The 25,639-nt window shown below is 43.9% G+C and overlaps 1 protein-coding gene across 1 annotated transcript; it reads left to right on the top strand.

The window, feature by feature from the left end:
- Positions 1 to 842: 842 nt before the first annotated feature.
- On the top strand, positions 843 to 21,903 carry RBM34 (RNA binding motif protein 34). The gene is made up of 10 exons (XM_037037318.1): positions 843 to 1,233; positions 1,445 to 1,578; positions 8,242 to 8,476; positions 10,259 to 10,318; positions 12,153 to 12,196; positions 17,838 to 17,921; positions 18,066 to 18,129; positions 19,536 to 19,575; positions 19,784 to 19,902; positions 21,570 to 21,903. The coding sequence occupies exons 1-10, from the start codon at positions 913 to 915 to the stop codon at positions 21,846 to 21,848; spliced, it is 1,380 nt and encodes a 459-aa protein (XP_036893213.1). The 5' UTR covers positions 843 to 912; the 3' UTR covers positions 21,849 to 21,903.
- Positions 21,904 to 25,639: the final 3,736 nt, after the last annotated feature.

Below are 25,639 nucleotides of genomic sequence, written 5' to 3'. Positions count from 1 at the left end.
CTTTTATTACCTAAAAGTCAATTTATGAAATACTCACTAGATATAGCAAATAGGGATAGAGGATATGGGATGAATACAACACTCATTCACATCTAGAGACACTTTGAATAACATTAATGCAAATACTTGAGGCTTGGAAAAATATGTTCATATATTATAAATGCTGGGAAATTTTTATAATGAAATAGTATCTAAGCTGATCTTTGAAGGATGCACACAATTTTGCAGGTGGAAATCAAGAGTAAAGAGGAAGAGGGCAAGTTGGGGAGAAGGAGTAACGTGAAAAAGGAAAAAAGAAAGGGGAAAGAATAGAAAAAAAGGCTAGAATATGAGAGTTTGGAGGGAGATGAATCTGAGAAGCTGGACAAAAAAGCAGTTTGGATTGCCAAAGCATCTTTTTTTCCCAGCAGAAAGGCAGGTTAGAATGGTGGTCTCCAATTATTTGTTTTTAACTTTATTTTGAAATAATGTTCAATTTCAGAAAAGCTGCACGAACAGAACGAAGTCCATGTACCCTTCACACCCACCCGCCAGTTGTTAATACTGTTACTCGCATCCTGGCCAACCGTTATTCCTCTCCAACAATTTCGGGGTTTCGAACGTGTTCTCCATCTGCTGGGCCTGACCCCTCCAGACCGGGCCTGGCTGATTGTCATTCGCAATGAGAACCTCGGCTACTCCCGGGAGACCCTTCACTCCCCGAGACTAGGTTTCCATCAGACAACCGGGAAGAACACAGTTCCCTGGCTTGGCCCCGCCTCTGTTGTCTCCCTACCCCGACTCCCCACCCCGACTCTCCGAGCTGGAGCGGAAGTAGCGTGATTCCGGGCGGAAGTTGCCGGGACGCAGAGGAAGTTACCGGATCACGGAAGTGGTGGTCCCTGTGCTGTAGTTATCGGAATCAGACTGAGAATGGCCCTAAAGGGGAAAGACAAAGGGAGGAAAAAGGAGAGTGCCACGGCGGGGCGAGTGGCTTGCGGCCAGGTTCCCTGGGCTCGGGCCGGTGAGCGGAGCCGCGGTGTCCCCGAGCCTCTAGCGTCGGTCTCTGGGCGGAGCCCGGACGGTGGTGGTGGCGGCGGCGCTAGGCCGCCAGAGGCTGACTACCTTGTGGGACAGGTGGCCGACAGCTTGGTCCGAGGCGGGCGGCGCTCTGGAGGCGGCACTGGTCGGCTGGCGGCGCTCTTCCGATGCGGAGAGTCTCAGCTCCAACCCTTTTACGTGCATGTGCCTCCTGTAAGTCACGGGGTTGTGTGCCCAGCGGCGGGTCAGAATAGGTTTAAAACAAGAGTGTGGCTGGGAGGACCTGGTTCGAAGGCGGGGCGGGAGAAGATGATTTCTCGCGGCCTTTGTTCCCTGGGCCTGTCCGCCAGAGATAGAGGATGCTAATTTAGGCCACTAATTATCAAAAGATGCCATCTCACACATAACTTCACACTTTCCAAAGGGAACCGCCAGAAAAAGGAAGCGGGATGAGGAGGAAGAAAGTGCATCCCAGCTTCAAAGGCCGCTTTTGCAAGAACCTGCAAAAAAAGTGAAGGTGAAGAAACTTTCTGATGCAGACAAACAACTGGCCTACAGGTTGGTGAATTTCTCTCTTAGTTGATTAAAGAATTTATATGGTAAACGGAGATTTTTTCCTTTTTTAAAAATATATTTTATTGGTTATGCCATTACAGTTGTCTTATTCCCCCCCTTCATTCCCCTCCACCCTGCACACCCCTTGGTCCCCACCATTCCCCCCCTTTAGTTTATGTCCACGTCTCAAGTTCTTTAAATTTTATATTTCCCATACTATTCTTGCCCTCCCCCCTATCTATTTTCTACCCAGCGTCTATGCTACTTATTCTCTGTACGTTCTCCCCCCTTCTCCTCTTCCCACTCCCCTGTTGTTGGCAGTCCATGTGATCTTCATTTCTATGGTTCCGCTCCTGATCTAGCTGTCTTCTTAGTTTGCTTTTGTTTTAGGTGTGATTGTTAATAACTGTGAGTTTGCTGTCCTTTCACTGTTCATATTTTTTATCTTCTTTTTCTTAGATAAGTCCCTTTAACATTTCATATAATAAGGGCTTGGTGGTGAATTTCTTTAACTTGACCTTAACTGAGAAGCACTTTGTCTGCCCTTCCATTCTGAATGAAAGCTTTTCTGGATAGAGTAATCTTGGATGTAGGTCTTTGGATTTCATGACTTGGAATACTTCTTTCCAGCCCCTTCTTGCCTGGAAGGTCTCTTTTGAGAAATCAGCTTATAGTCTGATGGGAACTCCTTTGTAGCTGACTGTCTCCTTATCTCTTGCTGCGTCTAGGATTCTCTCCTTCATTTTAATCTTGGCTAATGTAATTATGATGTGCCTTGGTGTGTTCCTTCTTGGGTCCAACTTCTTTGGGACTCTCTGTGCTTCCTAGATTTCCTGGAAGTCTGTTTCCTTTGCCAGATTGGGGAAGTTCTCCTTTATTATTTGTTCAAAGAAGTTTTCCACTTGTCGCTCTTCCTCTTCCCCTTCTAGTACCCCTATAATTTGGATGTTGGCATGTTTAAAGATGTCCTGGAGGTTCCTAAGCCTCTCCTCATTTTTTTGAATTCTTGTTTCTTCATACTTTTCTGTTTGGTCATTTTCTTCTTCCTTCTGGTCCACTCCCTTGATTTGAGTCCCAATTTTCTTTCCGTCACTATTGGTTTCCTGTGCATTTCCCTTCATTTCAATTAGTTTAGCTTCCATTTGTTCCTCTGATTTGTGACTAAAATCCACCAGTTCTGTGAGCATCCTGATCACCAGTGTTTTGAACTGTGCATCTGAAAGGTTGGCTATTTCTTGGTCGCTTAGACCTGTGCGTAAATGTGTGACCGCAGTCAGCCAGATGCCTTGTGCCCCCACTGGGTCTGCCTGTTGTAACCCCACGCCTGGGATCTGCCACCCACCGCCTGCACACCTGGGTCGGTCTGGCGGAGTTTTCCTGTGCAACCCCACTCTGCCAGCCGCTGGCTCCGCCCCTTTTACCAGTCTGGCTGAATGGTTTGTTGTTGTCGAACTTCCAGACTCCCGTATAGTTCTATTTTCTGTGTTTTGGTTGCGTTTTTGTTACTCAAACTTTGTTGTCTTTAAACTTGGTTGTGCGAGGAGTCACAGTGTTTCCACCTACACCTCCATCTTGGCGGGAAGAGGAAATGGAGATTTTTAATAGCCATCTTAATTTTTTTCTCATTTCATAGCTCTAATTTTAACAAAATTTGTACTATTGAAAACCTCATATGTATTCAAAACTTGAAAAGATAATGACCCCCAGGTATGGAACAATAGCAGTTCTGAATACTGGGTCATTTGTCTTTGTCTACACCCATTTATATCCCCTTATTTGGAAGCAAACCAAAGACTTAGGTTTCATATATAAATATTTCAGCATCTTTGTAAAAGATGACTTGATTTTTTAAAATTTATTCTGGGAGCACGTTCCCCCCTTTTGCTTAAGTTTTGTTCTTTTTTACAGTTTATTTGAATAAGGATCCAAATAATACCAACACAGGTTCCCAGTTAACTTTCTTCTTAGGTCTCAGCAGGTGGTCTTTTTGCCCATTCTGGAAGCTACTGATTGCTAAGGGTTGTAAATTACTGCTTTATATTCTGCTACTTAGTATATCTTTGCAGATCCTTAATTTCTTCCCCCTTTTTTCAGAGAAAAGTCTCTTCCACCTAGTCCAAGGTTAATTCAGTCACCTGTGTGTATAACTCTACCTTCTTCTTTGATCTGCCCACCATATAAATGTACTTAAAAGTCTCATCTACAAAAAAAAAGAAATCCAACCAAACAAAATCCTTAGTCTACAGTCATGTGTCTTTGTTCGGCATCATTCCCTCTGTCCTTCCCTTCATAGTCAAGCTGTCCGAAGTCGTCTGTGTGTGCGCTCTCTCCCTTTTCTTCATCTGTTTTCTCTTTCACGTATTTGCAGTCTGGTGGTTGTGTTTTTTTATGGGATCTGACCATATTTCTGAAGCAGTGCTCTCTGATGCCATCCTGACCTACTTGTCATATTTAATAGGCAGTACAGACTTTGTCTTACAAGTTTTCTGTTTCATTAAACATTTTTTAAATTCATTGATTTTACAGAGAGAGAAACATTGATTTGCTGTTTCACCCATTTATGCATTCATTGGTTGATTCCTGTATGTGCTCTGACCGGAATCAAACCGTGACCCTGGGGCATTGGGATGATGCTCTTACCAACTGAGCTACCTGGTCAGGGCTTCTCTGTTACATTTCACGACTGCTTTTCTTCTCGAAGCTGTTTGTTTCTTCGATAGCAGCCTCTTATGATTGTCTTTTTGTCTGTTACTTTTCAGTGTTATTTTTGGTACCTTTTCTGACCGAAGCTTTTAAAAAAATATATTTTATTGATTATGCTATTTTGGTTGTCCCATTTTCTCCACTTTACTCCCCTCCACCCTGCATACCCCCTCCCACCCACAATCCCCCCCTTTACTTCATGTTCATGGTCAGACATATCAGTTCTTTGGCTTCTCCATTTCCCATACTACTCTTACCCTCCCCCTGTCTATTTTCTACCTACCGTCTATACTACTTATTCTCTGTACCTTTTCCCCCTCTCTCCCCTCCCCTGTTGTTAACCCTCCATGTGATCTCCACTTCTGTTGTTCCATTCCTGTTCTAGTTGTTTGCTTAGTTTTTGTTTTTGCTTTAGGTGTGGTTGTTAATAATTGTGAGTTTGCTGACATTTTATTATACATATTTTTTATCTTCTTTTTCTTAGATAAATCCCATTAACATTTCATACAGTAAGGGTTTGATGATGATGAATTTCTTTAACTTGACCTTGTTTGAGAAGCACTTAATCTGCCCTTCTATTCTAAGTGAAAGCTTTGCTGGATAGAGCAATCTTAGATGTGGGTCCTTGCCTTTCATGACTTGGAATACTTCTTTTTAGCCCCTTCTTGCCTACAAGGTCTCTTGAAAATCCGCTGACAGTCTGATGGGAACTTCTTTGTAGGTAACTGCCTCCTTATCTCTAGCTGCTTCTAGGATTCTCTCAATTTTAATCTTGGCTAATGTAATTATGATGTGCCTTGGTGTGTTCCTTCTTGGGTCCAACTTCTTTGGGACTCTCTGAGCTTCCTGGACTTCCTGGAAGTCGATTTCCTTTGCCAGATTGGGGAAGTTCTTCTTTATTATTTGTTCAAATAACTTTCCTACTTGTTTCCCTTCTTCCCCTTCCCCTTCTGGTACCCCTATAATTCGGATATTGGAACATTTAAAGATATCCTGGAGGTTCTTAAGCCTCCTCATTTTTTAAATTCTTATTTCTTTGTTCTTTTTTGATTGGCTGTTTCTTTTTTCCTTCAATTATCCACTTCATTGATTTGAGTCCCAGTTTCCTTCCTACTGGTTCCCTGTGCATTTTCCTTCATTTCACTTAGCATAACCTTCATTTTTTCATCTAATTTGCGACCAAATTCAACCAATTTTGAGAGAATCCTGATTAGCAGTGTTTTGAACTGTGCATAGGTTGGCTACCTCTTCATTGCATAGTTGTATTTTTTCTGGAGCTTTGATCTGTTCTTTCATTTGAGCCATTTTTTTTGTCTTGATGAGCCTGTTAGGTAGGAACGGGTGGAGCCTTAGGTGTTCACCAGGGCGGGGCAACATATGTGGGGAGGGTGTCTGAGAGGGAACAATGGTACTTGTTCTGCTCTCAGCAGGATTTCAGTTACTTACCTGCTTCCCACAAGCAAATTAGGCCCTTCTGGTGCTGATTCCCAGTGGGCGGGCTTGTGTACATTCTAGGACCCTGTGGGTCTCTCGGTCTCTCCACCAAATTCTTCTGTGAGGCTGGGACTTTCTTCCAGCACCTCAACCCCCCCAACCCCCACTGGTGTTTTCAGTCAATGGTTTGTGGCTTTATTTCCCAGCCCTGGGGCCCTGGGTTGTATGGTCAGTCCTGCTCCCCAGTTTTGCCTGGTTTATCTGCATGCAAATGTGGGACCACCGGGGTCATCAGCTGCCACCTTGCTTCGAGTCCTCTCCACCGGGCAGCCCAACTCCATCCCTCCTACAAGTCTGGGTGAATGTTTCTTCTTTAACTTCTTGGTTGTTGGACTTCCATACGGCTCAGTTATCTGGCAGTTCTGGTTGTGTTTTTCATTTTTAAATTTGTTGTTGTCTTTCTTTTGGTTGTGCTAGGAGGCACAGTGTGTCTATCTACACCTCCATCTTGGCTGGAAGTCCTTACTGATTCTTAAATAATGATTTTCCTGATGATTCTGTTTGCTGTCATATCATGACCTTTTTTTCACCCTTCATCCTGGGTCGTGTTGTTTATGCCCAGGAGCCACCATTCTGACCTTGCTCCTGATCTCTTGACCTGTGTGTCTGTTTGCCAGCCGGCACTGGGGTATTCCATGCACACCTTAACTTCAGAAGTCCTCAACTCCCTGGCTGGTGTAGCTCAGTGGATTGAGCTCGGGCCGGTAAACCACACAATCACGTTTCGATTCCCAGTCAGTGCACATGCCTGGGTTGCAGACCAGTTCCCAGCAGGGGACTCACAACAGGCAACCATACATTGATATTTCTCTCCTTCTCTCCTTCCCTTCCTCTCTAAAGATAAATAAAATCTTTAAAAAAAAAAAAAGAAGTCCTCAGACTGACCTCGTTGTCCTCATCAAGCCTGTGCTCTGCCTGCCAGCTGCCCCAACCAGGGGCTTGGGAGTCATCTGACACTCCTGCTTTTCCCTGGAAATGTAACTAGTAGCCCAGTCCTGAGGATGCTGTGTGTTAATTATCTTTTAAATACGTCTTCCCGTCTCCACCTCCTCCCTTGCTCTGGCTGGTCCTTTGTCTTCTCAGCTACATGCAGTTGTAACTGTCTCCTTGCTGGTTTCCCTGGTCCAGCCTTCTCCTCTTCTAATCATTTGCTCTGCTGCCCACGTGATCTTTTTTTAGGCATTTTCAAAGTCTTCGGTGGCTCCCCATCCTCTGTAGGCACAATCCTGAGGACCTGGTTCCCACCTTACTGTGCTCTCTCCGTTCCTTTCAGTCCTGCTGGGTGCTTGTGTACACCACAGCGAGCAAAACATTGATGTGGACCTCTCCTTAGTGGCGCTCAGGCTTTAGCGGAGGCAGAGTAATCAGTATTTGCTGCGGACTGACTGTATGGCAGCTGCTGCCTTTCCTCTGAAGTGTCTTTCTTGTTTCTTTTTTCTTAAAGATTTTATTTTTATTTATGTTTAGGGAGAGAGAGGAAGGGAGAGAGAAAGAAGGAGAGAAATACTGAGCTGTGAGAGAAAGATATGCATTGATCAATTGCCTCACATCGGGACCTGGCCTGCAACCTAGGCATGTGCCCTGACAGAATCGAACCTATGACCTTTCTGTTCACAGGTTGGTGCTTGGTCCATCGAGCCACACCAACCACAGCTCTTTTATGTTTCAGGATTTCTGTACCACATATTACAAGTGTTACCATTTTATCACGAACTTTTCATATTTCTTCAGAGACTGGACTTTCGAAAGGACTTTAATGGTCTCCACTGGGAGAAGCTAGAACTAGTAGGATCCCAGGAAATATCAAATGAATGAATGACTCCTACTCGCCATTCTCTGCCTTCACTCCATAAGATCCCGGATCAGTTTTCTTGTTGGACTGATGCTCAGACCTCGCTTTATCCATGTGCCCAAGACTGTATATTGTATTTGCCATTTCAGGACTTACTTTTGACAAGCAGAACTAGTTTTTCCTATTGGCCAGATTGCTGTTATGAGGTACTTGGCAGGCATATTGACCTTTATAGACCCCCAGGGTGTGCTGCAGTGCCCCTAGAGTTCCAGAGCAGGGAATGGAATTAGGCATTGAAATAGTGTCAACTAAACTCCAAGAGCATTAAATAAACCCAGTTTTGTTTAAATGAAATTTTGTTCTTCTGCTGTTACTTGGCAGTTGTAACGCATCTTCCAAAATGGAGCTTAACTTTTTCTCACTGTTGAGTCAGAAAAATACTAGTCTCCTTTTGATAACGCTACTTTTAAAATTTAGATATATTTTAAATATTTTACATTTAGATATATTTTAAAATATATTGGTGAGTAGTATGTTGTACTGAGGAAAGCCAGAAATAGGTAGGAAGTATTTCTAATCACTGTGCTTTGTCAAATACTAGGCTTGACTTTCATGACTCATTTCTTCTCCCCTTCCACCTTTTTCTTCTTTTTTTTTTTTTTTTTTGCCTTAAAAAGAGAAAATGCTCTAGCAACTGCTGATTTAGAAGAAGAAGAAACTCACCAGAAACAAGGGCAGAAAAGGAAAAAGTCTCAGCCTGGTGTAAGAGTAGCAGATGAAAAAGTACCTGATGATGTAGATCACCCAGCTGTCAATCAAAGGAAGAAAATTCAAATCAGCCCAGAAGAGGAAAGGTTAAAGAACGAGAGAACTGTGTTTGTGGGAAATTTGCCCGTCACATGTAATAAGAAAGTGAGTGCGTAATCCATATATCGTAAGGATTCAGAGAAGGTAATAACTCGTACCTTTGTTTACTGTTCCTTTATTGAGTAAGCGCACGGTAAGTCATTGATATCTAACTTCATTATAAATGACTGTAGCAGCCTTACTGGTGTGGCTCAGTTGGTTGAGTTGTTCCACAAAGCGAGAGGTCGCCTGTTTGATTCCCGGTCAGGACATTTATCTGGGTTGCGGGCCCAGTCCCCGATTGGGGCAAGAGGCAGCTGATTGATGTTCCTCTCCCTCTCTTTCTCTCTCCCTTCCCCTCTCTCTAAAAATAAATCAATAAAGCCTTTAAATAATTTTCTTAAAAAAGACTACATAAATCATTCTGTATATTGCTTCCATTATCCTTTCCATTCCCATGGTCACTGCCCTAATTCATGCTTTTACAAATCTTATTTTATTCATTTATTTAATTTTAATTTTTTCTTTATTATTGTTAACGCTATCACAGTTGTCCCCACTTTTTCCCCCTTGGCTCACCGCCCCCCCCCGCAGCCCTCCCCCACCCTGTTGTCCATGTCCAGGGGTCATGCATGTGTGTTCTGCAAGTCTTACTTGAATTCAGTGACGCAGACTCACCTCTGTCACATGCCAGTATGTGCAGGGGTGTCGATCTCTTCCCTTCACCCTCTTTTCCTGGCACTTGAAACAGCTCCCCACACTTAGTAGAGGCTCAACCCACATTTATTGTGTAACTGAATGAATACATCCTAGGTTTCCTCCACTATGTGGGACTCACTAAACCAAAATGTGCCCTGTACTTTCTGCGAGTTTTTGTGACAGTCACGCCATTGGCAGTGTCTTACATCAAAATCCTGCTCATCCCTTTTTCCCCAATGTTCCTTCAATTTTTTTAAAAATTTATTTTCAAAAGAGAGAGGGGCATCGATTTGTTGTTGCACTTATTTACGCATTCATCGGTTCCTTCTTGAATGTGCCCTGCCTGGGGATCAAACCCACAACCTTGGGGTATTGGGATGACCTTCTAACCAACTGAGCTACTTGGCCAGGGCCCTGCTCATCTTTTGAAAGACAATTTAAGTTCCACTTCTTAAAAACAAAACAGTACAAAAAAACTGACTTCCTGGTTTATCCTTTTCCCTCTTACACCATTATCTCCTAGCATTTGATTTGTGATTATTTGTAAAACAGAACATATTTGTAGAATAGTTTTGCTTATTGATCTTCCTGTTAGATTATAACAGGCTTCAGGGAAGGGAGTGTGTGTGGTGCTTTTGCACATTGAAAACATTACGTACGAATTAGGATTGATTGTAATTCTAGCTGTAAAACATGTGTTCTTAACATCCTGAGCCAGTTGTTAAGAATAATGTGTAAAATTCACACCAGATCCTTTTCTTCAGTCCCATAGTCCTAATTCCAGACAGCTGGGGAATTTCTCATAGTGACATAAGCATTAAAATTCACTTCTAGTGTAAGCCAATGTGAAAAGATCTATGGAATTTAAACCTTAGTGTAACATGTGATAAAGATTATCAAAGGTTGAAACACTAAAATGTTGTGTACCTTGTGGATACTAACATGAACTTATATTGTGTTTTCTTTTTCCCTGAGTTTCAGTGAAATTCGTTTGTCTTACAACTTGAATGCCACCTGCTTTTTCTGAAATGTTCTTAAAATAAAGCCTGGCAGTAAAAGATTGTCAGACAGTTGTACTTGATTACTTTTTGTAGCACTTACTTGATGTTGCGAAAGTAAACTAAAGTATATACATATTTTTTATTTCAGAAACTGAAGTCGTTTTTTAAAGAGTATGGACCAATAGAATCTGTACGATTTCGTTCTGTGGTATGTTTTCTTCCCCCTTAAAATTGCATAATTTTGAGACAAAATGTATTTAAGTCAGACTCATTACCATGGTGGTATTAGTGAGGTGGGTAAGCACTTGACTTGAACCTTTTGAATCAAGACGATAGTTACTCGTAGTCGTTGTTGCTGACTCTCATCTTTGTTCAATAATTCAGTGAGTCCACACAGTAAATGATACCCGTGTAACTAAGACCAACACGGTATTCTGCAGGGCGGATGGGTGACGTGCGTTTGCCACATCAGTGGAGTAGGGAGGAACGTCAGTGCTTACTGAATAGCATTTCTGGAATCGTAGGCTTTCCCTGTGGGCATTTGTGTGGCTGCTGCGCGCAATACTTACTCTCTGAATCTAGAAAGACGAGGTATTTTTAAAGAAATCTGTTTAGTGTTAACACTGCACAATTAAGTAATACCTGACTTCACCAGGGGAGCACCCTGGAGACCAGTCAGAGCCATGCTTCTTGGAGCCGAAATGAGCATCATTCATATCTTTTAAATGTAAATAATGTGTGTTAAAACCCAGGAAATGTTATTCCTCATCTCTCTTTCTCACGTGGTTCTCTGACATGGGATTTCTCAACCATGGCACTGTTAACATTGTGCCAGTGATTCTTTGCTGCTGCAGGCTGTCCTGTGCATTGTAGGACACTTAGGAGCGCCACGCCCACCCAGCTGTAACAACCAAAAATATCTCCAGACATATCTCCCAGAGGGCAAAACTGCCCCCGTCTCTAAAAGGAGACATTTCCCAAGGCTTTACTTTAGCACAGTTTCCAGAATTTTTATCATGGTGTTTTTTCCTCACTTTTATCACATGTGTTTTTTCTGCCCTTCTGAGTCCCACTTCCCCAAATCAGATGCACTTGGCTGTTTTGCCGGGACCCCTGTGCTTTGCCCATTTGGCCTCCACCCCAGCCTATGCTGCCTAGTGACTTTCCATATGATTTAATGCCACCAGGCTGCCTTGTCATTGCCCTTGACTCTGTCCCACCCAGATTAATTTATTGATTTGAGAAGGAAACATCTATTTGTTTTTCCACTTATTTATGCATTTATTGGTTGCTTCTTGTATGTGCCCTGACTGGGGATGAAACCTGCAACAAACCTGCAACCTTGGCGTATCGGGATGATGCTCTGACCAACTGAGCCTCTTGGTCAGGGCATACCTGCCTGTTTTTCAGCTATGGGTTCTTCCCAAGATGAGTCATTCATTTCTCTTTCCATCTAAGTTCTCATTACCTCTTGTCAGAATGGCTACAGAGGTCTGTTATGGTTCCTACCTGCTGTTGACCTCACATTATCCAACACGCTGCTGTCAACTAAATTTCCTAAAGGACTTTTTCCTAAAACACCTACCTTCCTCTCCCCCCGCCCACATGAAAGTTACAACACAGTTGTTTCTGAGTCACTATTTCCCTAGAATGTTTTCTTTTTTTTTTTAACAATGCTTTATTGAACACTTGCTGTGTGCTGAAAACTAGCTGACTGCTTTCCCTGTGTAATCTTTTTTCCCCAATATTTTATTCATTTATCTTTAGAGGGGAAGGGAAGGAGAGAGGAAGAGAAACATCAATGTATGGTTGCTTCTTGTGCATCCCCTGCTGGGAACTGGCCCCTGCTGGGACTGGCCCCTGCCGGGAACTGACCTGCAACCCAGGAATGTGCCCTGACTGGGAATTGAACCGTGATAGAATGTTTTCAATCACATTATATCAGTTAGATATTTAGAATTCAGTAATTAAAATATAACTAATTTGAAGTACTATTTCAAATAATGAAAAAATTTTAATACTTTTGTTTTTCCTTTTAAAAGATTCCAGCAGAGGGAACTATGTCCAAAAAGTTGGCTGTAATCAAGTAAGTTTATAATTAGAGCAAGGGAGTACTTTTAAACTTTCTTCCATTTTGGTTAAAATAGAGATCATTTCTTAACTTCACAGGTTTTTGTATTTGGACAGTGTATCATGCTTTCTCATTTCCTTATGTCTGTCATAGCACCTAAATGTGTTCGATGTTTGTGTTTAAGCCTTAATGGGAATTGTAGAGTCACGGAAAGTGTCGTAAAACAATCTACTAGACAAGGTGCCATGAGAAGCTTCACAGATGTATAATCAGCTGTAGTGTTTGAAGAGCGTGAGAAAATTTTGCACCCAAATATTTTAGTATAAATTATAAATATCTTATTTCATCAATTGTATGTTACACATTTTCCCCTGTCATAACATTTTTTAAATCAAGATGCTTCATAAAATCAGGGTTCCCCTATCATTGCTGTTGGCTGCCCAGGTTTTCCAGAAGAATTCCCAATTGCTTCCAGTGGCCACCTGGAGGGGGACTGCCTGCCAGGACCTCTCTGAGTTTTCTGTGCTTGGAGACCTAACTTACCTGCAGTTTTATGCATGGTTTCCCATTAGTCTCCCAGTCTTGGTTATATTTTCTTTCTTATTAAGATTTTATTTATTTATTTTTAGAGAGAGGAAAAGGGAGAGAGAGAGGGAAAGAAACATCAATGTGTTTGCCTCTTTTGGGCCCCCTACTGGGGACCTGGCCCACAACCAGGCATGTGCCCTGACTGGGAATCAAACTGACAGTCCTTTGGTTCACAGGCCAGTGCTCAATCCACTGAGCCACACCAGCCAGGGCTCTTTTCTTTCTTACTGGTATGTGAAATGATGGATTTCACAAGCAGAGGTATATAAATTATATATATTAGATTTATATATAGAAATCTTTAACATTACATAAAATATAATAGTGTGAGCTGGCTGGTGTGGCTCAGTGGATTTAGTGCTAGACCGATTGAACCCACAACCTATCTGTGTGCTCAGACCAGAGATGGGCCCCGTGACCTTTCGGTGCACGGGATGGTGCGCCAACCAGTGGGCCAGGGCTGCCTTTGGAGCTTTGAGTGCTCACCTACAGAGATGGTAACCCAGTAATATTGCCACACCTTTACCAACAGTACATTTTTGAGCTCTTGAATCATGGTACCCTGGTGGATGAAAGCGGTACTTCGTACTTGTATTTCTCTCATGTCATTGCATTCAGGTCATTGGTGCTCCCTTTTATCGGAATTGTTGCATTCATTTATACACTTTTTTCTTTCGTAATTGAGAGCTCACTGGTTGTTTGGAGGATAAGTAGACAGGCATTTCTATTTGTACACAATTCTTTTCATACACACCAAAACCTAAAAAACCATGTAGTTGTGATTCTTTTCTGAACAGTTATTCCCGTGACTTTCCAGCTTAAAATTTGAAGGCAGAGTTTTCTTAATAGACTATCAAGTGCCAGTGTTTTCAGATGTTGATATGCTATAATGTGACTGTCTCACTAATTCATAATTTAATATCAGTATATACTGCATATTCAAATTATTAATCTTTTACAGCACATCAACAAAGTTACTAGGAAAACTAGACTTTTTAAAAAAAATTTTTTATTTTAATGATTCCCTTTTGTCATTTTATTTATTTTTAGTGAGAAGGGAAGGGAGGGAGAAAGAGAGAAACATCCATCAAAAGAGAAACACCGATCAGTGGCCTCCCGCATGCCTGCAGCCAGGCACCTGGCCTGCAACCCCTGGTTTCTCAGGCCGGTGTTCAATCCACTGAGCCACACCAGCCAGTGCTACACCTTTTTTTCTTTTTTTTGTCAGATTAGCAAAAACTATTTTTTAGTGTGTTGCAGAATTCTAGTAATTAGATTATGTGTGCCATGAGATTTTTAAAAAAGAGTTGAAATATTCTTGGGCATTGCGAGGGTGGTGGGCTGGGCATGTGCTGGGAACCCTAGAGAACGCGGGCTGTGTGGTTGCGGCTGTCCACGCTCTTGGGACCTGCGCACTGTTTCTCTTACTGATCTGTGGGATGTTAACAGGATGTGTCCTTTTTGATTTGAGCTACAAATCCTGTTTTCATTGGGGTTTTTTTGGCTGGCTTATGGGGGATTTTTGCCATGTAAGAATTTTTTGCTTTTTCATATAGTTAAAAAAAAAGGTTAAAAACCCTTTTCCTTAAGGTATAATTTACCTTCAGTAAATTGCACATACTTGAAGTGTACAACTTTATGATGTTTCATTTGTATGCACTCGGGAAACCATAGCTGCCATCAAGATCCTGAATACTCCAAGATCACCCCAAGTGACCACTGAGCTGTCTCCTGTCTATATGCTGCCTTGCATTTTCTAGAATGTGCATTCTAGGATGTGCATACAGGATGTACTCTTGTCTGACTCCTTTTGCCCAGAGTGATGGTCTGAGGTCTGTCTGTCTTTCTGGCTGCTCAGTGGCCTGTGCCAGGTGATAGACCTTCAGGTTATTTCCGGTGTCTGGCTATCATAAGTAAAGGCAGCAAAACTAGGTTGTTTTTAGTGAAGAAGTACCTGCAGTTCTTCTGGGAGGTACTTGCTGGGTCTGATGGTGGGTGTATCTTCACTTTCTAAGAATCTGCGAATTATTTTCCAAAGTGGTTGTACCATTTTACAGTCCTATCAACAGAGTGAGAACTCTACCTGCTACACAGCCTCAGCAGCACTTGGTGTTGTCAGGCATTCATTTTAGCCATTCTAAAAGTTTGTTGTTGTGGCTCTAATTTGTATTTTGCTAATGACTAAAGATGTTAAGCATCTCTTCATGTGCTTATTTGGCAATTCTTTGGTGAAATGTCTTTGGTTCATAAATTTTGCCTATTTTCTAGTGGCTTGTCTTATTACTGAGGTGTAAAGCGTTCTTTGTGTATATTGGGTACAAAACCTTGTTCTGATGCGTGTGTTTTGGGTGTTTGCCCCAGTCTGTGGCTAGCCTTTTTAAGGGTGTTTATTAAAGAGCCCAAGTTTTCAGTGGGGTTGAAGATGCAGGGCAGAGGCTGCTTTTCGGGGGCTGGCGCAGCAGCCGCCCAGCCTCAGGTGCAGGCGCTCTGCTTCTGTGAATCACACCCTTGCCTGATGCGCTCTCCTTCCCTTGGCTGCCAGACTCTGCCCTCTGCCTTCGGTGGATCTTGCCCGGTGGTAGGAGGCCTTCCTTCCTCTGGCCACCAGGGGTCTTCCCTGTGCTGGGAGTGAGGGGTGAGGTGGGGTGGAGAGTTTGCTGCTGCCGCCCCAGCCGCGCCCCAGCCGCGCCCCAGCCGCGCCCCAGCCGCGTAGCTGCCTCCTCTGCAGGGAGGAAAGTCTTGGTGGGGCTTTTTGTCTGCCCCACACCACCTTTGGCCCACCTGTTCCCAGGGTTCATGCCCCCCATGGATGTTCTTGGGTTCCTCCCTGCCCTCAGTCTTTCCTGCAGACCCTGGGGGAGCAGATGAGCAGGCACCCACCCTCTGTCAGCAGGCTCGAGGGACTTCATGTCAGGCCCAGCCTGCACTTGGACTTAGATTTCTGTAAAATCGCAGCCGGAATCTTTCTGGCTCGCCTGGGCTTGTCTGGTGCCCAGCCTGTGAGCCAGTGCTCCCCAGATGGGCCTGCCGCAGCTTGTTCCCAGGCGGTCAGCTTCCCCTTGGCCTCTGCTCTCTGCTGGCTCAACAAAAGTCATGACGCCGTAGCTTGTGGTTTCTTCTTCCTCACCGCAAGAGCGATGCTCCTCCTGGCTTTCTCCCTCTGGGCTGAAAGGAGAGCTCTGTGTGTCACGAACAGCTTGTGTCTGGATGTCATGAGTTCAGCCTTCTCCGTCACTCTTAACACAGATCTGTTCTTGCCGTGGACTAAGGGGCAGAGCCACGTGCTCTTGCTTGTCGTCCCTGCGCCAAGGAGATCATTTCTCATTGAGTGACAGAGCACACTGCAATGAGGGTTTTTCAAAATGTCACTTTCTATTTATGTTGTCTTGGGGTTTGTCTGAGTTCGTTGAGGCTGCTGTAACAAAATATCACAGACTGGGTGGCTTATAAACAACACAAACTTGTTTTTACAGCGTTAGAGTCTGGGAAATCTGAGGTCAGGGTGCACCCGTTTGCAGTGCGGCGAGGGCCAGCCCTTCTGGCCATGTCCACACGCAGCTGACACGTCCCAGAACCTGGGGGGTCTCTTTTACAAAAGCACTAGTCCTATTTACGAGGACCTTACTTTCATGACCTAAACATCTTGCAAGAGCCCCCCCTCCTATTGCCGTCACACTGGGCATCGAATGGGTTTTGACTTTATTTGGGAATGAGCCAACCGTGAAGAAAGGAAGGACAACCCTAGTCCGACCAGGGTTGTACTAGGATACGCAGTTTTGGATGCTGACAGCAGCACTGTGCTGCATGGAACGAGGAGAGGGTCTGGAGTCAGCCAGACTTGGTTGAAGTCCTAGGCTGGCCACCTGTTAGCTTATAATCTTGGCTATATAATTCTCCAAGCCTCACCTTCCTTATCCATAAAATCATGAAGCTAACACTTATGTCAGTGATGTGAAGTTAAATGAGATACGTAAAATGTCTCACACATAGTATTAGGCATTTAGTAAATTGTAGCTGATGATATCAGTATAAATCTGTTAGCTAGCATATTATTACAGAATGCCGTGAGCCATTCCTTGACATTATTTTCTAGTATCTTTCTTGATGATGCTCATTTGTCCATTAGTAAATTTGTTACTTCAAAACAGAGGATGATGTCTTCAGGGAAGGATCTGGGGTCATGCCTGGGCCTTTTTGCTAATTGATCAGATCTAAAGTATATCAGCAGTTTGCAAACCTAGTGAATTAATAATGATTTTAGGTATTGAGCAATGGCTGCAGTCATTCAAAAATAGCGAAAACTAGTCATAACATGCCTCCTTTCGTCAGGACGCTGCCTACAGTGCTGACAGAGGGGTCCTGTCTGAGTCTAATCAATGCTCTGTGTCCAGCTGCCAATTTGCAAGAAATAGAAGGGTCAGAGGCACATGTTGAAGTGTGCTGTGAGCCTGCAGTCAGCAGCATCCCAGCCTGGGAAGTTCCAAACAGTAAGATAAAGACAGAGGAAGGAGGAATCCTGTAGAGTAAACAAGACTCAGGAGATGTTCCAAGGGGAAAGTGTACAAAACCAAAGCGTAGTGTCTAGGGTTAGGCCCTCGGCGGGGAAACGACCTGGGCCCATAGGAAAGTGGCGCCTGTGAAAGTAGGGACCAGGGAGCAGCAGGGAGCAAGGCTTCCTGGCTGGGCAAAACTGTGTGTTTGTGCGGTGTTTATTTACGGTAAAAAGGAAACATCAAGTTGTCTTTCTTCTGATCGTGTGTGTGGTGGGTATAGAGCCTCAGCTAAGGGTGTGGTTTCCAGCCTGCAGTGTGCCCTGGAGGCCCCTGCTCCTTCGCAGTGAGGATTAATAAAAAGGCACCAGTTCCATGTTTCGGCCAGTGTCTGTATAAGTATATAAGTGACATGCTATTTTTGAGTAATTACTAAACATTTATTGAAAGCAATCAAACTTTCCTCAGGAATTCTTGTCATATGTGCTGATTGAGAGTAGAAAACAAGCTTTTTTATATTGGTGACTTTGAGATGAACAAATTTTACAGTGTCTTTTTTTCCCCTTGTTTTGGTCTAGACGTAAAATTCACCCTGATCAGAAAAATATTAATGCTTATGTTGTATTTAAGGATCAAGGAGCTGCTACTAAAGCATTGAACAGGTAATTTTATCTCTTTGAGGTCTGACAGAATTATTTAAGTATTTATGAGTACTCTTTAATTCTTTGGTTTCACTTTAGAGCAAATGTGTCAGTAACCCAGTGCTCGTTTCTAACAGCCGCTTTCCCTTCATGTGTCTAATATAGAAACGGAGCCCAAATTGCCGAGGGATTTCGTATTCGAGTAGACCTGGCATTGGAGACCTCGTCTGTAAGTATGACAGTACGCGAGCTGGTTAAAGAACATAACTGGAGTCTTAAAGCGAGAGTTGTTACCTCCTTCAGGTCCGCTTGAAGAGGCATGGTGTCAGCAGTTTGAGCGAAGCACAGAAGGAAGCAGCCTTTGCCCTCTGGTCACAGCGTTGGTCCCTAGAAGGACAGGAATTAAGTCATATTAGCCTTAGGAATGCAGCCCCACTCCCCGCACCAGGTTACGTTATCATGGAGAATCAGGTTGGAAGGCCTTTTAGAGATCATCGGAGCAAACACCTTACTTTCCAGACCGCAGTGTAGGAAGTTCAGTTATTATTTTTTTCTTTTGATATAATTTTTTAAAAATTAAAAAAAAAATTTTTAATTCTTGTTCAAGTACAGCTTTCTGTCTTACATTTGAAGTTCAGTTATTTATTGAAAAGTTTTCGAGTCTTTACTCGGCGTCAGGTGTACAGTGCTAATAAGACAGTGTCAGGTCTCCGGTGTGTAAAGGTGAAGAGGAGCAGGTGGGCTGATTGTGGCATTACTGTTTTATGATGAATACTGCCACCAATGCTCAGCATGCGGCATTCGATTCGGGGAGGTGCCAGCAAGAAGGGACAAAGGAGGGTTTCCAGGGGAACGGGTGTTATATCAGTTTTGCAAGATGAGTCAGTGTTACCTGGAGTTGGGGAAGGAATAAGAGGATAAGGATATTTGGGCTGGAAGAACAGGAGAGATGGTGGGGAGCAAAACTTAATTTGCTCAAGGGATGGTGAGAGCTGGCGGCCCAGTAGTTACAGGGGTAGAGTGGGCGGGGCAGTGCACGAGTGGCTGTTGGGCAGAGAGGTCGAGGCCCTCGGCTCCATGGTCAGTCTGGGTTTGTCGGGAAGCTGTTTCACAGGTCCAAGCAGAGTGAGGGGACCAGGTCTGCGCTTTAAAAAGGTCTCGTGCAATGAGCGAAGGATGGTTAGAAACCTGGAGTGTGTCACTGGTGGTGTCAGGGCAACCTAGTTGGGCAGTGACAAAGGCCTGGAGATCTCCCTGGCTGTGATTGTGGGCCTAGCACTAAGTCCCCAAGCCTAGCATGAGGGCCAAATCCACTTGCCCCCTGCCCTTTTAAATAGGGTCTTATTAGCACTCAGCCACACCGCTAGGTAATGTGTTACTGTGCACGGTGGCAGAGGTGGGTAGGCGTAGCGGAGAGCATGTGGCCCATGGAGCTGGAAATAATTTCTGGCCTTTGACCCCAGACGTAGCACCCCTCTCTTGAAGCTGCCAGGTGTCGGTCTCCGTTCCCTGTAAACAAAAGCCCACTCCTCCTGCAGCCCCAGTCCCATTCCCGCAGGGAAGGAGAGGGAGGCTGGGCTTGAGATGACTCCATTGTCTGTTTCAGTGAGTGATTTTTCTGTCTTTGTGTTTCAGAGGGACAAGAGATCAGTGTTTGTGGGGAATCTTCCATATAGTAAGTTCGTTTAAACCAGGTACCAGTTTACTGTTAAATTAGTGGAAATAGCCACTGAGTAGTAACTGTTTTAAGAGTAACATTAAGATGTGTGGAATGCAACTCATTTAATTTTCACGGGGCCGTGTAACTTGGTGTGTTACAAAACCTCTCCAGCTTCCTAAGGTGATCCCAAGGCTTTGCTTCCACTTTGGTTGAATCTTTTCAGAAGTTGAAGAGTCGGCGGTGGAGGGCCACTTTTTGGACTGTGGGGCCATTGTGGCAGTAAGGATCGTGAGAGACCCCCTGACAGGCGTTGGCAGGGGCTTTGGCTATGTGCTCTTCGAGGTATGTGTTGTCTCTGTTCTTTGAAATAAGCCGGGCCGGGGGCGGGGGGGGGGGGCGCTTGTCACTGTTTTCGCACGTAACTGTCACCGTTGCCCTCAAATCCCTGTCGTCAGAAGCTGCCATAACAGAATACTGTAGCTACACCCGAAGATGTTCCAAGCCCCTCACTGTCCATGTTGGTGTTAGTAAATTTTAACGGTATCAACTCTGTGAACCTCCACCCCATAAAATGGAGAAGAGACTGACCTGTCTCTCAGGTAGAAGAAAATTTTAGTCTTTGTGCAGAACTGGTTCCACCATTTAGTTCACTAAATCTCAGTCAGCGTTCCATACCTGACATTAGAATATACTTACAATTAAAATATGCATACTCTCTGGTGGCACTTTGCCTGCTCTTCCATTGCAACATCACTACATTTCCTGTCTGTTATTTCTTATGCCTTCATTGTTTTGAGTTGAACATATCTCTGTGAACATACAGCTTTGCAACCTGCTTTACATTGTTTTCTGTTGTATAAGCATGTCCCATTGAGCGATGGAACACAAGTTTATGCTGTCTTTTCCCTAACACTTCCCAAATGTTAGATACTTGCAGTGTTCTCTGTAATAATAAAATACGAGTGATTATGTGTTTTCTCCAAATGTTTGCTTGCATTTTTTATTGCTTCTTTAAGACAGATCCTGATAGGCTATTGCAGACCAGTCAAGATATGTGACCATCCTTAAGACTCTTGACATGTATTATCAGATGGCTTAAGAAATGCTGCCACAGCCTTCTGTTCCTGTCTTTACTGTGTTGTGGTTGTCTGTTTCGCTGTTCCTTGTCTTCTGTGACCTGACAGATTTCTAAAGTTCTTTTAAAAATGTCTCACGTATATTCAGGGTTGTTCACATTTTAGTAGTTCCCTATTAGAGTATAAGAATGATAGGGGCCCTGACTGGTGTGGCTCAGTGGTAAGAGTGCCGGCCTGTGAACCAAAGGGTGGTAGGTTTGATTCGTCAGGGCACATGCCTGGGTTGTGGGCCAAGTCCCCATATGGGGTGTGCGAGAGGCAACCACACATTGCTGCTTCTCTCCCTTTCTCCCTCCCTCCCTTCACCTCTCTAAAAATAAATAAAATCTTTAAAAACAAAAGAATGATAGGGTTTGGGACCTAAGTGAAACCACACAAGGCATGGAGCCTAACACCTCAGGCACTGTAGCAGAGTCAGCTGATACATCAGACCTTTTTGCAGAAAGAGCCCTGTGCAGAAGAGGCTCATTGGTTTTTAAAAGATTGCATATGACTGACTAGTTAGTTGGAAGTCCATTTCACAGTGAGCAAAAGGAAGGCTGTTGGGCTGTGACTTATCCAATAACTTGGCAGGGCAGCCTGAGTGGGTCATGGGGGAAATGTGTGGGGACCGCAGCACAGCCGCTGACCACCAGACTGGGCTTCCTGGATGTGCGAGCAGGAGGGCTCCCACATGTGAGGGCTGTTGGGGGCCAGTAAAGGTAGTCGTTTCTCTGCAGATGAGTTTCTGGTTGGAATTTATACACACACAACGTGTGTGTGTGTGTGTGTGTGTACCATCTGATAAATATATATTTGTGTATTTATATATTTGTACATGTATATGTCTGATACACATGTAAATATACACACATATATTTTTTTGTTTTACAGAATACAGATGCTGTTCATCTTGCTCTGAAATTAAATAATTCTGAACTGATGGGAAGAAAACTCAGAGTCATGCGTTCTGTTAGTAAAGAAAAACTAAAACAAAATTCAAGTCCCAGTTCGAAGAATGCCAGTAAACCTAAGAAGGGATTTGATTTTGCGTTAAAAAATGTAGGACATTCTAAAAGTTTATTTGTTGGAGAAAAAGCTGTTCTTGTCAAGAAGAAAAAGAAAGGACCGAAGAAAGGTGGACGAACTAAAAAACAGAAGAAACAGAAGTAGCCATCTGAATTGTTTTTTCCTACTGAGTACTATTAATAAAAGTGTGGTGAACCCACGCATTGAGTTTCAGAATTTTTAATGGGTGGTGTATGTGAACATGGAAACGTTTTCAGTTTATTTGCATTGTCAACAGTACTTCTGAACCATTTGTTTTAAGATGTAGGCAGGTTAGTTACTATGGGTTATGTGTTACTGCTAATGATGTAAGAGATGATTTTGGACTTAGGGGTAAACATTTAGAATCTTAGTGGTTACCTATTATTTTAGTGTATGTTACGAATATACAATTAACACATAAGACAGTTATTTCGAGAATTACTTTGAAATGAGACTAAATTAAAAAGTAAATTTAAAGAAAAATAAAACACTAGCCCTGAGGTTGCTGGCTGATTCCTAGTTAGGGCACATGCGTGGGTTGCAGGTTCAGTCCCAGGTCTGGGTGCATATGGAAGGCAACCAGTCGATGTTTCTCTCCCTCTCTCTGTCTCTCCCTACCCCTCTCTAAAATCAAAAATCAAAAATAAATAAAACATTAAACTTTGGTACTGATTGTACCCAAAGTATCTAAACAGCTACAGTGGGAACACTGACAAGGTCCAGTCCCGATCCCTAAGAAGAAGGGTTTGAGAACTGGTGTGTAACAGCCACTCCTTTTTCTTCCTTACACTTGTGATAATTGGAGTTCTGGGTTTTTATTTCATCAACCTAATGATAACAAACAAGAATAGGAAGTACTATGTGAAACGTTGCTCTAATTTCTTGTTTGTTGACCAGTGATGAGACTGGTTATTGAAGCCCTAGGCAAATTGGCTATACCTAGGCAAATTGGCTGTAAGCAGCTTTCTTTTATTTCTGTTCATTTGAAAGATACTCTCCCAGGAAACCATGTGATTCTTCATTTGCCCATAGAATGAAACAATCTTTCAAAAAATTGTGTTTAAAGGAAACATCATCTGATACAAGTGGTGATTAAGTAACAGTGTATAAAAGTTCAAGGGGCCCTGGCTGGTGTGGCTCAGTGGATTGAGCACTGGCCTGTGAACCAAAGGGTTACTGGTTCAACTCCCAGTCAGGGTACATACGTAGGTTGTGGGTCAGGTCCCCAGTGCGGGGCACATGAGAGGCAACCACACACTGATGTTACTCTCCCTCTCTTCATGCCTCCCTTCTCCTCTCTCTAAAGTTAAAAAAAAATTTTGTTTTAAAGTTCAACAACAAGGGACAAGAATACCATTGCATTCCCTTGAGACTTGGTGACACAGCTGGTGTCCCTGCTCATAAATCTTACTGAGCTGAAATACCAAGTCTGTGTCCAATAGGGAGGAGTAGAGATAAACCAGAGGGTGCTGGGGGGGGGGGGCTGATTGGAGGCAGGCGGAATCCGTGACACGCATCATACTCCTTCCCTGGGTAAGGGGACTGGGAGACTGTTATTACTGATTATTTTGACAATTCTGTCTTGGTATAGCACAAGGAAAACTTCATGAATTTTTACAATGTGGCTCTGTAGAAAACAGCTCCATTTTCCTGTATCCAAGGATTGAGTATTTTTTATGGTTATGTATCCTCTAGTGCTTAGAACCTTGTTTTTCACTAAGTGCGGTTAAGTATATCCTTACTGATTCATGAGCATTTTTGCACATATTCCCATTTAAGATGCATTATCTATAAACTAGACAGACTAGATCTATAGTGTATAATTTTACTGGGTATGTTTTATTTATAGTGTACATTCTGTATAGTAAGAATTTCTGTAAACTCATTAATTATGGTATCCTGAACATAGTGTTTCTTTTGGTTTCTCGGGTTTTCATGTAAAGAGCCCTGGACTAGGGTGTAAGGGCATCTGATTCTTAACCCAGAGGGCTGTACATGACCGTGGACAAGCCTCTATCTAAATATCTTGATTGGTGAATTACGGGTCTTGGTGTAGGTCAGCAGTTTCACACTTTTCTATGACCTACACTAGCTTTAATTTTACATTGTGACCAGTACAAACACAGGTGTATATAACCGACATGAAAGTTTCATATGACAGTACTGGTCCTAACTACAAGTGTTAGTGTCGGATATTTTATTAAAAACACTGGTAATGACCCACCAAGGTCATTCCACAGCCCACTAAAGATTCCACTCATAAACAAGTGTCTAGGGGACTTCCAGATTGTTTCTACTGCAGGATTCTTACAACAGATACTTCGAAATGTAGTGGGTAAGGGCTTCAAAGGTGCTGATTTTGCTCCTACTGCTTTTGGTAACATGTCACCTGGTCTCTTGCACCTCATAGCAGTGACCTCAATGTTTATGTTGTATTTTCTCTGCACAGTGTGGAGACAGAAGAGAGTGGTCACAATCTAGGGGCCATGTAATGTCAAATTTTCAACAGGTCAAGTTCTCAGCATCCTGTCTCCTGTGTAGCCTTCCTTGGACAAGCCTTTTGTGTTCCAGTACACCTGAGGCTCAGGATACACCTCTGTCCAATGACATTCCCTGACAGCTCTTTGGGGTGGGAAGAATAAAGGATGTTTGTGTGCAGGGTGTAAGGAAGGCACAGTCCTCTGATCTCAATAATTTGTTTCGGTACATACACACCTTCGCACCCTTCTTACCCCACCCCAGTCCAGGCACTGCACATGTATGTGTAGTCCAATGTCCAGTCTTCCACAGGGTCTCCCCTTTGTTGTCATTTAAGCTGAAGGGCCTTCCCAGGCTCCCGGTTAGGGCTTTCAGCCTAATGTTTCCAAGGTACCCTTGCAGTAGCTTCAGACACCAACTACCTAGGGTTAGACCAAACTTCACAAGTTAAGGGCAGGGTCTCCAGGACAACCCTCACTTCAGATAGCTGTCACAAATTGGAGGGGGAGAGGGCGCCTTGGGCCACTGTTCTGAGCAGCTAGGTACTAAATTGGGGGTTCTCACTAACCCCAGGTTCAACAACCCACTGTAAGGACTCACAACTCAGGAATGTCCTGTAGTTGATTGGTTTTATTATAGCAAAAGGATACAAATCAAAACCCGCCAAAGAGAAAGCAACCGGCATGGGGAGAGGCCTGAGAGAGTCCCATGTGCAAAAGTTCCATCGTCTCCTCCCTGGGGTGTCAGCGCACCTCTCTGCTAGCACATGGCACATCCATGTAACCCTGGGAGCTCGTGGGCTCCGTGCCCAGAGGTTTTATTAGGGTTTCACTGTGTATGACCCAAAGTTGAACTCAACCCCCGGCCCCCCTCGACCCCCGGAGGTAGGGTGGATAGGGCCCAGATCAAAGTCCCAGCCCTACACTCGCAGGGTCCGCTGGCCAATGGGCCAGCCCCTCGGCCTACCAGCCAGAGCCGCAGAGAGCACGTTACCCCAGTGTGAAGTCAGGAAAGGAAGGATTTATTAAGGAGATGCTGCCAAGCCCGGAGTCACAGGTAGCTCCTACACGGAGACCCGGCTCCCAGTGGCTGCCGGGGAATGAGTTATACAGGGTGACACCGGTCCTCGTGGTGCCTAAGACTGGAGTCGGGTCCGGGTCTCCATTGACCAGCGGGTGCCTAGGCGGGGCGTGCTGATCACCGCATCAGCTCCACAGGTCGGCCCTGGAGTTGTTCCGTCCAGCTTTGCAACGATTCGTTCTGTGCGAAAGTTCTGCTTTCCTGGGTCCGGAGCTCAAACAACTGAGGCCAACATACTACGTTGTTTGACCCAGCACCTTGTTTCTAAGACTTACTGGATGCTGAGAGAGCCGCATTGTCCTGAGGCCTTAACGATTACTTGGTAGGGCTAGTTTGAGTCAACGGGGGAAAAAATC

This window comes from Sturnira hondurensis, unplaced genomic scaffold, assembly GCF_014824575.4.
Source record: "Sturnira hondurensis isolate 20B ecotype Veracruz unplaced genomic scaffold, ASM1482457v3 Scaffold0022977, whole genome shotgun sequence".
Classification (NCBI taxonomy): Eukaryota; Metazoa; Chordata; class Mammalia; order Chiroptera; family Phyllostomidae; genus Sturnira; species Sturnira hondurensis.
This window is presented reverse-complemented; position numbering and strand designations above follow the sequence as displayed.